This window comes from Syngnathus floridae, chromosome 13 (genome assembly GCF_059516105.1).
Source record: "Syngnathus floridae isolate MCC-2025c chromosome 13, RoL_Sflo_1.0, whole genome shotgun sequence".
NCBI classification, from domain to species: Eukaryota; Metazoa; Chordata; class Actinopteri; order Syngnathiformes; family Syngnathidae; genus Syngnathus; species Syngnathus floridae.
Genome location: NC_142425.1, coordinates 7,680,766 through 7,695,455, shown reverse-complemented (window position 1 = coordinate 7,695,455; position 14,690 = coordinate 7,680,766). Strand labels below are relative to the sequence as shown.

The following is a 14,690-nucleotide window of genomic DNA, read 5'->3' as shown; positions in this document are numbered from 1 at the left end:
GACATTATACCCATTCACAACGCTAGATGGCGCCAGATATCTTTAAAGCGAATGTTGAACTTAACTCCCCAGGACAAAGCGAACCCCTGTCACGAAGAAGAAAAAGAAAAATTGCGGTACACAAAGATATTAAAATGTGATAGACAGTTTTTGCATGATTTGAATGAGGCAAAATAACATGCTTTTTCTCAAATATATTGTTATAATCATTTGTTTCAGATGTACTGTAATTATTTTCTGTATAAAAATTTAATTTGGTGTTCAAAAAGTCTTTATTCAAACTTGAGTCTTCAAAAACAGGGGGTCGTCTTATAATCAGGGTCGTCTTATATTCGGGCCAATACGGTATAATTGTAAAAAATTTTTCATATTGCTGTTGGTAACGATATCATTGTCAGCTCAGATAACTGAGCTACATTATGTTGCGTCACCGGTCAGTATTAGTACAGGGAAATGATCTAGCATTCCTGCATGCCACTCTTGACTGGTTATCACTGACAACACATTGAAGAGGACTCCTAACTTTGGACTTTTGGACAGGCGCAGCAATAATTGTGCTTATGTAGTGCTCCAAATCAATTTGGGCTTAATAACGATATAAATAACACCATTGGAGAAGATGGATTATTTTTTATCAGGTGAGTGGAATGTTTGATGTCGTTATTTGAAAAAACAAAAGATCTGATGGTTTTTACTATTGTCCTGCTTGAATACAACACAAATGGAATCACATTAATAACCATACTAACACGTTTCTGTGCAGAATTGATGTGGATATTATTCCTCTCCATGCTGACTTTCTTCACCAGCAATGCAGCCTGCCCGAGCCTCTGCAAGTGTCTTTCCAACGGCTTCGTCACGTGCATAGGTGATACCATTACGGATACACCGACACAGCTGCCCATTCATACCTACAAACTGAATTTGTTCAAAACAAACATGCACTTCATAAGTAAGCAGAGCTTGGAGAAAATGAAGCTGATGACACGTTTCAGTCTAGTCTATAGTCACCTCCATACGATTCATCCCCAGGCTTTCCATTTTGTTCCACAGCTCAGGTCTCTCATGCTGACACGCAACGATCTTTCAACACTTCATGCGAGAGTTTTTAGCCCACTTGTCGCTCTGGAGGAACTTTATTTAGATAGAAACCAACTGGAGGCAATTACTGCTGACATGTTTGAAGAACTTGTTGCTTTGGAATATCTAGATTTGAGTTACAACAAATTGTCCAGTGTTCCTTCAGAAGCTTTCAGCAAACTGGTAAACCTTGAAATCTTAGACATTGGCAATAATTACTTAACAACTCTCTCCCCTACTACCTTTCACTCCTTGATCAAACTTAACCAGCTCATTATTCGTAGAAATCAATTGAAGAAGTTAGAACCTGGGATGTTTGATGGACTAGTGAACCTTGAGTATCTCCAAATTCACTCCAACAAGATAGCCACTATTCCTCCCGAGGTATTCTGGCCACTGAAGAAGTTGAAGAATCTCACTTTATCTTCAAACAAACTTCAATATATCCCTGAGAGGAGCTTCTACAACATGCCCAAACTTTTTAAACTGACTATTTACAATAATCCACTTTTGTCACTTCCGGATGAGTTGATGGGTCACATGCCTGAAATGCCAGAATTTTACCTATATGCCACGAATCTCATCACAGTGCCTGGAAATCTATTTAGCAACATGTCTGGGCTGCAGACCCTAAACCTTCATTTTAACGACAGGCTAAGTGACTTGCCTCCAGATCTGTTTTGCTGTCTTCCTGAACTTCAGAAGCTCTCGCTGAAATCGAACAACCTTCAACAGCTGCATCCCAAACACTTTTCCAGATTAAACAAACTGGAAATATTACTCCTCAATAACAACACCCTCAAGAATCTACCCAAAAATATATTTCAGGAGCTTGAACAACTCACGATGTTGGATTTGCATGGCAACCAACTGAAAAACCTCCCAGAAGATATTTTCAAGTCCAATACAGTTGTAACAGTCATCTTGAGTGCCAACCCGTGGGACTGTACCTGCAGCATTAAAGCTTTGGTAAAATGGATAAAACATAATAAGCACGCGGTTCTTGAAAGTGACGATGTCATGTGTCACAGTCCGCAATACCAAATACTCCGTACCCTTGACTCTTTACATGATGACGAACTGAACAATTGCAACGTGACAACGGTCACTCCGAGTTGCACTCGGACACAGGAAACAACTCAAGAGTCATCTTGGACAACTCCAACAGCTACCGAAGCAGCTTCCTCACCCCGACCAAATGTCAAACCAGATGAGATTTCCTCCACCTACGACATTTCGCCACCATTTCATGACATCATTGTTGTCGAAGAGGGACATGACTTTGTCCACCACAACTATCATAGTGGTTGGGTGTATGTGTGGTTTTTGCCCTCAAAAGCAGTCTTGGCAGGCTTCCTCATGTTTTCTCATATCCTTCTTGTGGCCGCAGGCGTGTTTCTCATCCTTGCTAACATGTATGCTATGCATCTTCTTTGCAAGAGGGCAAACGAGATAAAGGAACAATTTGCACGCATTTAAGGGGTCATACGTAATAGTAGCTTTAAAAAATATTAAGAGAAAAAAAATAATTCAATATGCTTTATTCACATCTTGTTCTTTTACTATACTGCAGCTTAAAATTATAGCCAGCAATGCATATGTACTTTTTCCCCCCTGTATTTGTAAAGCCTCACATTTGTATTACTAAATAAGACCAATTTTAGGGGGAGATACTCAAAGGTCTTTCCAATATATATATTTTTTGTCCTGTCTGTAACGTTTACATTGCAGAAAATAAATGTGCAAATATAGTCAGTTGTGTATGTTCACCCTTGTAATTTATGTAGCTTTGCTATTATTAGTGACCTTATGGTATGTGTGTGTGTGCATGCATGTGTGTGTGTGTGTGGGTGTGTGTACTAGTGATATGAAAAAAGCTGCTCTCTGAGGTTTTACAGTGCATTTCTGGCTATGATATGACTATCACACTTCCTCTTTCAATGAGAAAGACAGAGAGCGGATATCTCCCAATAGAAACTTACAGGCAAGCAAAAAGCCAAAGCGCCAACTCATTTTTTTTTTTTTAACATAATTTCTAATGATGAAAACGGCTGTGTAAGTGCAGTAGTGGTATGAGATAGTTTCCAGTGAAACAATCAAGACCATTAGCTATGGTCTTTGAAAATATTTCAACTTTTACATAATGACTGCAGATGCCACAAATTCCATAACTTTAAAACAAACCACTAACAATAGGAGGATGAGTTAGTGAGCTGCTCCCAAGTTCGTTGCCATGACAACGGGTGATTAGGACTTTCCAGTAGGCTGGTTTTACACAACAGGAGGTATAAACCAGCTCCCATAACACACACACAGACACGCACACACGCGCGCACACACACACACACACACGCACACACACACACACACACACGCACACACACACGGGAAACGGTGCAGTCGAAAACAAGCGGAAAGATTGCAAAATAACAGTGACTCATGGGATGTGAGTTTTAGAGGGAAAAAGTACAATAATTTCAGAACAATCAAGTAAGGCGTTTTTTATTTTTGTAAGCCCTCTGAGCATCACTTAGTAGAAGTTGTTCTGCAGAATGTCCGGCCACTGAGGTTTTTACATTGAGAAAGACATTAATAAATCACTTTTAAGCAACAATATTTCTTCAAAAAGTACCTTTGGTAATTTTTACCACTGACATCTTACAGGTTCAGTTTTCGAATAATTAGAATTGAGAATTACATACATAAAAGTAATGCATGCAGCATGATCCTGGATATAAAGTGATTTTTTTATTTTATTTTCAGAAGTGTTTAAGAAATGCCTTGTGTGTTTTGTGCCGTATGGAATAAATCCACCTGGAGACCCAATTGTAGTAATGTTGGACGAGTGCAAGTCGGTGGATCGAGGAGAGGGAGACCTGCAACACTGTGGGAGTTGTCACAGCTAAATTTAACATGGCCAATCAAAGGGAATCCTTTCATTCGTATTTAATATGGTACTCTAGCTGTGTGCTGGGCTTTTTTCTTGTGATAAAAATGTATTCCTATTGTACTGTTATAATTTCTATTGTATTATTGTGGCACTAATACACTCTTGTAGTATAAAGTATCACAAAGTGTAAAGTTAATGTGATAAGAGGATGCAAATTTCACAAATCATCACAACTCATTTCTGAATTTCACCCCATAGTGACTATAGAAACATTTTCCTATATGTAGTGTGTTGACCGATAGGGTCTGTGCGTTATGTGGTTCCACCCTCACTATCTGGATTTTGTGGTAAAGAGGCAGTTTGTTTAGGTTCAAACATACCATCCAGCCTCCCCTGATGATTTACTGCGGACCAAATGTTATATTTCCACATTGCAGCCACAAAAATGGACACGTCATGTTGTTATTACAAATTCTACATTCTAAGGATGCCATGAATAAGCTTTTTAATTTAGTACAAAGGCCATTTCCTTGCATTGAAATGTAGAGCATCTGGGCATTGCATCAAAGGAAAGAGCCATTGCATGAGACAACAATGTCATACACACAACAATTTCTTTTCAAATAACAAACTACATTTCCTCTTCGCATTGCCTCAATCTTAAATGCAGCATCTGTTTCCTAGAAGAAAACTATTCTCACACACAGTTGTTGCAAACATTCAATAATTACAACCACATGGACTCCCCAAGGCCTCAATATGTGCATTCAAACCAGTTCTGACGCCACAGAGGGTGGGGACTCTCACCCCCCCCCCCCCCCCCCCTTACCCAATTGCCCTCATTTAACAAAAAACCTGCAGCAGAAACATTCAGGACAGTTTTGCAAACTAGGACGATGATGACCAGCTACAGATTTCATAAGCGGACCAAAGAAAACTGACAGAAGGAGGAATCCATATGATGATGAAAACCAGGAAAATGTGATAGTGTGACATTATTAGCGAAGAATTTCACAAGCTTAAGAGGAAAGCAGTGTGCGCATCGGAGATAACGCCAAACTCCCCGTGTGTGTTCAATCATCTACTAACCATCCAAGGTAAGAAATACATTTGTGTGTGTTACATACTTGCCGAAACTATTCCAAATGAATAAGCTCGCTCTTAAAAAGTAACACGTTCTGATGTATAAAGATGAATTATTACTAAATCTTTACACAATGAGATCAATGAGTTTGTTTTTTCCGTTACATACATATTAATAGACTCTTAAAAAGTCATACAGGAAATAAAACAAATCAAAGCACTTCATGCTGAAGTAGATATGCTTCAGCCACTTTTGGCACATGCTCCCATAATAATCCGTCACACCCATGCAGGAACTTTTTTTTTTGTCCAGTAGCCTGATTATAAAATGTATCTTTTTTTGAAAGGAGATGTTATGCTTGTCTCACCAGTCTTCCGCTTAAAAAGAAAACAAGGAAACTACTTGGACAATGTACTATAAAATTGCGGGGTTGCTCATGGGAGCACAACAAAAGAAAAAGAAGAAAAATAAATATTATTAACACTGCATTTTGTGGTTGGGGATAGGAATCACAGTCTACCACTGAGTCAGCATTTAATGTTGGCATATCATTCCTTGACCACGAAATACAGTAACTGTCTCACCCGCCGATTGTGAGAACATGATGAAATTGATTTATATGATGAAATCGGTTCCTGTGAACAACAGTTTGGAGACTTTCTGTCAAAACAGTAATCAAAGTCACAACCAATGATTTGCAGGTCTGGGATTTTATAGTGTGCAATCATTTTATGTTCACAACAAATTACTTTGATGATGCATTTTTTTGGAAGAATTCCAAAAATGATTGACCAAAGAAATCGGCTTTTTTGACAATTCAGTGTTTAAACGTCCTAATTAAAGAGAATCTCATGAGTAGCATTGGTGGATACATTAAAAAATGCAGATAATCCAACATTTCTTTCTTTTTTGTAGGAACATAATGGGTCGTCCTCTCATCTTACTCGTGCTCCTATTTCTCTGCTCCTTCAACATTGCTGTTTGGGCGTGTCCAGTTGGATGCCAATGCAAAGGAGTCGAAACGTTATGCATCGGTATCTCAAAAATTCCTCCTTTGCCGTCATCCACAACGACTCTTTACTTCTCAAAATGCAACATCAGCTCTTTGAAAGCAGAGGACCTTTCTTCTGTCACTCACACAACACGGCTTGGCATTGATGACACCGTTTTGGAGGAGATTCAACCTGGCACGTTTGATTCCCTTGTGAATTTAACGGCCTTAAAAATGACTGGATTAGAATTGAAAGATCTACCAGAAGCCTTGTTTCAAAATCTTCAGACACTTGAGACTTTGAACCTGAATACAAACAAGCTAGTGGCACTGCGTCCAAAGTGGTTCTCCCAAATCAAAGTTCTCACCGCTCTTGATCTTACTCAGAATCAACTGAGCTTGATACCCATGGAAACTTTTCATCCGCTTACTGAGCTGGAGAACCTGTTTCTCGCGAGAAATAATATCAGTCAGTTATCGAGCGGGACATTCAAAGGTCTTTCCAAGCTGAAATATCTTCGACTAAATAAAAATGTCCTCCAAGAAATACCCAGTGGAAGTTTCGATGACCTGGGAAACTTAGAGGAACTTTCCCTGCAGGACAATCGTATTACTCATCTCCAACATGACTTATTCTCAAAAACCCCAAAACTCACAAAGCTGTTCCTCTCCAACAACCAACTGAGGACACTTCCACAAGGTCTCTTCTTGCACATTCCCCTGCTAGCCCAGATCTCCTTGTATGAAAACCAGCTGGAAAGCATTGGTCCAGGGGTGTTTGGTCCCATGGCCTTGCAAGAGTTGTGGCTCTACGACAACAAACTGAGTCGTATCGAAGACGACACCTTTAAAAATCTCACTCAGTTGCGTCTCCTGGTGCTCAGTCGCAACCGGATCAGCGACGTATCTACCGGAGCCTTCCGAGGGTTGGAACACCTCGGTGAAGTATCACTTCACACCAATCTGCTGAAAACATTACAAGCCGGGACATTCCAAGGTCTCCCCAGCCTGGTAAACATTTCTCTGGAGAACAATTTCATCAATCATCTGCCTGTTGGTTTCCTCCAAGGTCTAAGTCACCTGGGAGAGATTGACCTAAGAAATAACACCCTTGCAAACCTGCCACAGCGAGATCTAGATGCCATTTCTGTGGCAGATGAGCTACGTCTTGAGCAGAACCCCTGGAGGTGTGACAAGGACATTCTGCCTCTGAGCAAGTGGCTGAAAAAGCATCCATCCAAGGCCAACCACACACTCGTGGTGTGTGACACACCCCTTAATCTGAATAAAATGATGATAAGATGGTTGACAGAAGAGAACTTGGGGCTGAGTTCCACGCAGCAGACACCGATGACCTCAACAGAGAGGAGAAGCAAACCAAATTCACCTGTCGTCAAGACAACTTCTCCCTCAAAGTATGAAGTCACAAGCAGCGGACAGGGAGAGGAAGGTCACGTTCCAAACCATACTTCCATCATCCTCATTGTCGCCGCAGTCATTGCTACGGCCATTATAAGTGCTGCCATCATTGGCTGTCTATGCTGGAAGAGGAACAAGAAAGGACGGGCACATATAGGCCACAGGAGCAGGAACTCTGTGCTCTAGATGAAATGTGTATGAAACACCCATTTGGGACAAAGAAAGCAATCAATAAAAAAAATAATTGCAGGTTGGTAAAGGATTTTCTTACTCTGATACACATAATATATACACAATGTACACTATACAAATATAAATGCATCAAAATCAAGGATAGTATCTATGATGGCCATGAGCTAGCACCTAAGGAGCCTTCACATTTTCATATTTGATGCATAGTCCTGAACAGTTATGAAACACCAAAAGGTCATATTCATTCACAAATATTGAACCGTGTTGTTACATCACAAATCTAACTGTAAAGGAGAACACATGTTTGTGGTTTTAAAGGTTTTACTGCTGTATTTATCTCACTGACTGTTCATTATTGCAACACTGACATCTGCTGCTGGTACCGCCTAACTACATTTATACTCAGCATACAAATTTTAACACATTTGAAGTGAATGAAATATGCTTCTGCAGTTTTTTTTACATTTGAAAGGAAGAAATACTTCCATGTTTGGAGAAATGTTATGCACTGAAAGTAAAGCGCTGTTTTGAAACAATCACCCCTGTGTTATTTATTATTCTGGGAGCATATTGAACTAGAATTCAATTTCTTTTTTCCCCCCATTGTGACATAAATGCCTACTGTAAGCATTTTAGCCATCTCAAGGAACAGAAAAGAAAAATTAGCTACATGGATCCACAGAAATGAAAAGGTAATTGCTCTCATCATTATTAGACCAAGGTAAATCCTCTCCTATTTTTCATATTATTCTGATTATTTCAAGCGTAACAATGGAGTATGTCATTCAAACAAACATTACTGATGTCAGGAAAATAATAGCAACGACTTTATTTTTTATTATACAATTATGTTTTTTCTATAGCTACTGTAAGCTTGTTGGCATAGCAACTAACAACTTGCATGTACTCTTTAGAAAAAATTGGCAAATGTATGTTAGCATTTGTTGCTTGCGCCCCTGTCACTGTAAGAATAATACTAAAATCAATATTTGGATAAAATGTATCTTTCATAAATTTAGAAAATGATTTTATCCAGCAATGTAACAGGGTTGTGCGAAATGCAAATAAAATGTTTTATTGCAGGCTGAGATGGACGAATAAAACTGTATGAGTATTTCTTGTATTTTATTGAAAACATTCAAATAAATGGTTTAGTATATTGATATGGGCCAATTTAAAAAGATGTTGCCCAATTTGTCCTATAATTCTGGAGTAATATAATGTACCTCAATACTATCGATTTGATTTGACAAAAGTCACAATATAACCTTTTTTTTATGCTGCAGCCCTGTGCTGTAATTAGTTTGAAAAAAACAACTTCCTTCTCCGCCCTTATCTCCAGTCACAGGAACGTGTTGGGCCGCACCCTTGAGGGTCACTGGCAACATTGATAGACAAGAATTTCTAAGACCGCATCTGTTTGCATTTCCTTCGTTCTGCATCTTTTCGCGGAAAATATTCAGGTAGGCGAAGTATTTGCCTTTTATAGTATTTAAGTTTGATGAGGTTGTCAATGTAGTTACAAAATCTTTCTTTATGTTCTAGTAAATAAGCATGGAGAAGCAACACGTGATCCTTTTTTTTCTCTTTTCAATTTTGGATTCCTTATTGACTCAAGACCAAGTAGTCCTTAAGGCTGCAACAGAAATCCCTCGCAGTCTAAGCCCAGGTGTGATCAAAGTCGTCTTTTTGAACAGCAACCTCAAAACAATCCCCAAAGGAGCCTTTGTGGAAAACCCCCACTTGGAAATGGTGGATTTCATGAACACAAGCATCTCCGCTATTGAGCCGGGAGCTTTTGAAGGTCTGGTGAATATGAAGGACATTGAGATTTCCAACACGCCTCTGACGTCCATGCCTGTAGGAGTCTTTGCAGGCCTTAGCAACTTGGAGAAAATTATTCTAAAGTCAAACAAGATCCGTAATCTTGAGCGAGGGCTGTTTGATGGTCTTAAAAAGGTAAGAGAGCTCCATTTAAATGGGAATGAGATTGCAGCCATTGAAGATGGGACTTTTGATAGCCTTGAGAACCTCATGGTACTCCATCTGGCTAAAAATCGCCTCACTGCTGTAACAACCGACTGGTTCTCTAAGCTAAGCAAACTGGCCACGTTGCGGCTTTATGAAAATCAACTAACTGCTCTTCCAGAAGACATTTTTCATAATTTACCAAATTTAAAAGAAATTTCTTTGAAAAGCAACAAATTAACAGCGTTATCAGCCAATCAGTTTCCATATAAAGACAAACTCACAAAGATTGCCTTGGAGGACAATCTCTTTACAAATTTTCCAGAAGAATTCTTCGTCGGTTTCCCAAATCTCAAAACATTGACCGTGTTCAACAATAAACTATCAAGCCTTCCACCTGTACTTTTTGGTGAACTGACCAAAATGACAGATTTAAGTTTCGCTCAAAACGAACTGAGCGACCTGCCAAAAGCAATTCTCAGTCCTTTGAGTAGGCTTTCCAAGCTCGATCTATCCAACAATCACTTTGTTACTCTCTCGGCTGACTACTTTGAAGGACTCCAGAGACTCACCAATTTGAATATCCGAAACAACAAGATAGACTCTTTGGGTTCAGATGTTTTTGAAAAGATTCCGACGCTGACCTCCCTGGACATGTCGGGCAACAATCTTGAAACACTCCCTCGGGATATTTTTGAACCTTTAACACGTCTCAGTAAAGTTTATCTCCATGACAACCCCTGGAATTGTGACTGCAACCTTATATCCCTCCATCACTGGATAAAAGCAAACTCTGCAATCGTTCGTAAGCCAGTTGTCTGTCGGTATCCAGAAGATCTAAAAGAACAGGAGATCAAGTCATTGGTAGAGGAGCAATTTGTATGCCCTACTCTTGTGTTCACAACCACTACGTTGCCTACGACTGTTCTCACAACTCTACAACGAACCACTCCCACCACAACAGCAATTGCAACTACTACTTGCCCAACCACGCCTACATCAACTACACCTTCAACAACTACAGCTGAAGAAACGACGACTGACTTGAAAACAACAACGCAGCAAACAACACCAGCGACCATCCCGACTACATCAGTTACGACAAGTGCACACGTAACAACCGTACAGACAACCATTGCGATCACAACCGCACTAGCTAGCACTGCGACGTCAACTCTACAAACAACTACAACCATTTTAATAACAACAGCTACACCTACTGTAACATTGCCAGCAACCACGCCCACAACAATAATAACTACAACCACACCAGCTACCACTACGCCAGCCATCACAACTCTGCAAACAAGCACAATGTCAAAAGCTTCACCCACAACCATTTTGACAACAACACCCATTATTACACCGGCAGCAACTACAGCCCCAACCACATCACCCACAACCATTTTGACAACACCCATTATTACACCGGCAGCAACTACATCACCCAGCACCACAATCGGAACGACACAATCAACAACAACCACAAGTACACCCACAACCCAGCTGACCACCACTCAAAAGACAACACCCCTTCCTAAATCCACACCCCCGCTCGTTTTCACCTGTCCCATACAGCCCCATCTCGAGAGCTCACCCAGTTTGTTATCATACGAGGATACAAAAGCAGCATGGCGGTGCAAATCTCAGGCGCTCGTGTATGTCACGCTTCTGCTGGTGGAGGTAACCTGCACATTAGTGCTGGCTAAGTACCTCGTGTCTTTGTACCGCCTGCTGCTGGGCAGGGAGAGGATGAAGCATGAGGTCAAACTCACCCACTTCTCCTACAGAAAAGAAGTAACCTTGAGGCCTTTGTAGGACACAGACTATTTAAGGTATTTCAAATTGATCAGATCTCCTCATTAGGTATCAAAATAATTGAACTATGGACACTTTTATTTGCAATTTGCAATAATATCTAAAGCTGGGGTGGGAAACCAAAACTTTGAGAACATTTGATCCAACCCACTTGGAAATTATAAAACACAAACCTCACATGAAAGGTTATAAACATCCTAACCGACAAATGCTGATGATGTAGAATCACAGACACTGATAGTTGCATTGTTCATACATTTAATATAGTAAATATAAAGGCTACCAACCACACTATTACGTAAGTATTGATAGTGAATTAAAAATACGCAAGATTTATGATTTGACCTTCTGATGTATTTTTGAAAATGACTGTAGGTGGGCATGACTATTTCCAAGAGAAAATGAAGCTGAGGAAATCCTGTGAAGTGCACCACTTGGCTACTTACAGCAAGGGGAGCTAGAGAACTAATATTTATAACTTTAAACTCCTACAGTATTTCCCACCAAAAAATATTGTCTGAACCAAATTCGCAGTGTATTGAACCCACTCACTAAATTTGATCACACTTTTGTTGTGAAAGGTCTGTTTGGATGCAGTGATGTAGTTTCTCAGAAAGAGTCTAGTTTTGTAAATGTAATTAGACTTTTTGAATGAGTGTTTAAGATTTTTGAGAAAATGTAGGGAAGTTTGTACATTGACCAAGTACGTTTGTTCCTGGAAAAAAAGTTTGAATAAAATATAACAGGATCTTCCTCCAACCCATGTTTTCCTTTTGTTCTGTAAAATGAATGAAAACAGCAGTACAAAAGAATAAGCACAGAAAGAGTGAGTGAGTGAGTGAGTGAGTGAGTGAGTGAGTGAGTGAGTGAGTGAGTGAGTGAGTGAGTGAGTGAGTGAGTGAGTGAGTGAGTGAGTGAGTGAGTGAGTGAGTGAGTGAGTGAGTGAGTGAGTGAGTGAGTGAGTGAGTGAGTGAGTGAGTGAGTGAGTGAGTGATAAGTGTCATTGCCCTAATGAGAAATGTCACCTTTGCTTTACCCCAAGTTGATGATGAGACATTCGCCAATGTACACAACAAAAAAAAGAACACTAATGTCCACATTCAGGGATGAGACATTTGGCTCCTAATTGGCCATTTGCAATTAAAGTGGTTCTGTCTCCTCTGTTCTATTATCCCACAGGGTTGACTAAATTATGGGTTAAAAAATGTGGAAAGCTTTGAGGATAATTGCAATTTCACATCCTAATGCTGTAATTGATAAGACAGCAAGCACGTTGTACATGTGGTTTTCATGTCTTCTTGTCAGTCAAAAGGGACTGGGCTCGGCTTGGGTTGTTTTTATGAGGCGTAGTCGCCAAGCACCACAAGTAACTTACAGACCTGTTCTAAAAATAGATCACTTCCAAGAAATGTTGTTCAAGTGCTTTGAAAATATAAACACCTCTATTTTTTTTTAAACATGAAGACCTTGAGATACATGTGGTACAAAAATCCAAAATACATGCAGTGTTAACCTAACCTGGATTAACCCAACGGCAAGCGACTATGACCTTGTTTTGGCAATTTAAATGCAAATTTGAATGAGTTGGGGAAGCCTGCATTGAAACAATATATGTTTGCAGATAAGGAATTATGATAACGCTTGCACAAATTACTTTTGTTGCTAGCGAGGACGTAATCCTCCAAATGGATTCTTCCCTCAGAGAAGTAATTGTTTTGTTTGTAATTGTTGTTCTTATTGTTAAAATGTAGTGTTGCTCATTCTAATATTAATTATAATAACAATCATGTTTGTTTTACATAAACTAAATAGAGCCACGGGAAAAACACATTTTAAATCACTTTTAGTGAAAATACAGATAACTTGAAATAAAATTCACACTTGTTCTGTTGGCACTACTGGCAATTTTGATGACTCTAAAACAGCCCTGTGGGAATGCATCAACACTTAAAATAAAATAAAAAAATAAAATAGGACATTGCATATCCATCATTGCCACGATTTCACTAGATAAAAGTGTGTAGATTTTTAAAGCTGTTGTTAAAACAACCATCTGTTGTTTTAGATCTGAAAAAAATCAAAGCTAGTCCAAATTGGCTTATAAGGCCTTTGGTCCCTTAAATAGTGGCAGGCAGTATATACAAACTATTATAATCCCTCTTGTCAATTGTCAATCTGAAGGAAAGTGCACAGTTGGGTCAGACAAGATCCCTCACTAATTTACAGCGCAAATGGCCCGAAACGTGCACCATGATCCCAAACATCGAAGGAAAACTAATGATTGGAGGAGTTACCGTCTTGTTATAGAACAAAGCGCGCTTGTAAAATAGAATAAATGATGTTATGTTCCTGTAAGCTTTTGCTTGTTCATTACTTGGAGGCCGCTCCGATCGATGCTGACATGTTGATGAAACGTTGTCCCTGTTGACAAACCTTGACATCGGCTCCAGGTAATTCATCCCTGCCACTCAAGTCACGTTCCAAGATGAAAAGATAAAGTAACTCCGAGCGACCCCCGAGGTGTGAACCTTGATAAGATTACAAGGCTTTCCCCCAAAATCAATGATGTGAAGTCTCAGCCATCGGCGAAAGGTGACTTTAATGGACTGGCTGTCAAGACTAAATGCTGCCAAATCTAATTAATGAAGGCTTTGTACAAAAGAAAAGTCTGAGACAAACTTGGCAGTTGGTGCCAGATGTTTTTTTTTTCCTCTTCATTGTTTTTGATGAATGTGTTTGAAAATTTCTACAAAAAAAAACCCTCATTAGGGTTGATACTGATCAGGAAAACAATTTTGAAACCTGCCACAATACAACATGATCATAATCCATTTCATCACTTAGAACAAAGCATCGCATCAAGAGTAGTGAACAAATGAATCAATCATCCAGCTAGCCTTCCATATTACTTAAGCTTCCTTAAACTTTTTTTGTCCCCATATGCTATGGTGTACAACACAGGTGTCAAACTCAAGGCCCGGGGGCCAGATACGGCCAGCCACATCATTTTATGTGGCCCACGAAGACAAATTGTGATTCAAATTCATGTCATTAATAGAATTGAAAATTGTCTTCACTTTTAATAATATCTTTTTCTTGAAATATTTGACCAGTTTTTACTCGTCTCATTTGAAAACGAGTTATTTGTCAGTTTGTTTTGTAGATTTTACTGTATATAATAAGAGGTGCTCATACATTTATTTGGGTCATAATTGTCCTCCGAAAGAAGCTATGACTACAATGCGGCC

The 14,690-nt window shown here is 39.4% G+C and overlaps 3 protein-coding genes across 3 annotated transcripts; all 3 read left to right on the top strand.

Moving 5' to 3' along the window:
- The first annotated feature begins 416 nt into the window (after positions 1-416).
- On the top strand, positions 417-2,831 carry LOC148388393 (uncharacterized). The gene is made up of 2 exons (XM_088394404.1): positions 417-638; positions 764-2,831. The coding sequence occupies exons 1-2, from the start codon at positions 620-622 to the stop codon at positions 2,557-2,559; spliced, it is 1,815 nt and encodes a 604-aa protein (XP_088250530.1). The 5' UTR covers positions 417-619; the 3' UTR covers positions 2,560-2,831.
- A 1,981-nt stretch (positions 2,832-4,812) lies between these two features.
- On the top strand, positions 4,813-8,195 carry LOC148388392 (uncharacterized). The gene is made up of 2 exons (XM_088394405.1): positions 4,813-5,067; positions 5,970-8,195. Exon 2 carries the CDS (start codon positions 5,977-5,979, stop codon positions 7,648-7,650), a length of 1,674 nt encoding a protein of 557 aa, XP_088250531.1. The 5' UTR covers positions 4,813-5,067; positions 5,970-5,976; the 3' UTR covers positions 7,651-8,195.
- Positions 8,196-8,992: 797 nt separating this feature from the next.
- LOC148388391 (uncharacterized) lies at positions 8,993-12,201 on the top strand. The gene is made up of 2 exons (XM_088394403.1): positions 8,993-9,119; positions 9,202-12,201. Exon 2 carries the CDS (start codon positions 9,211-9,213, stop codon positions 11,440-11,442), a length of 2,232 nt encoding a protein of 743 aa, XP_088250529.1. The 5' UTR covers positions 8,993-9,119; positions 9,202-9,210; the 3' UTR covers positions 11,443-12,201.
- Positions 12,202-14,690: the final 2,489 nt, after the last annotated feature.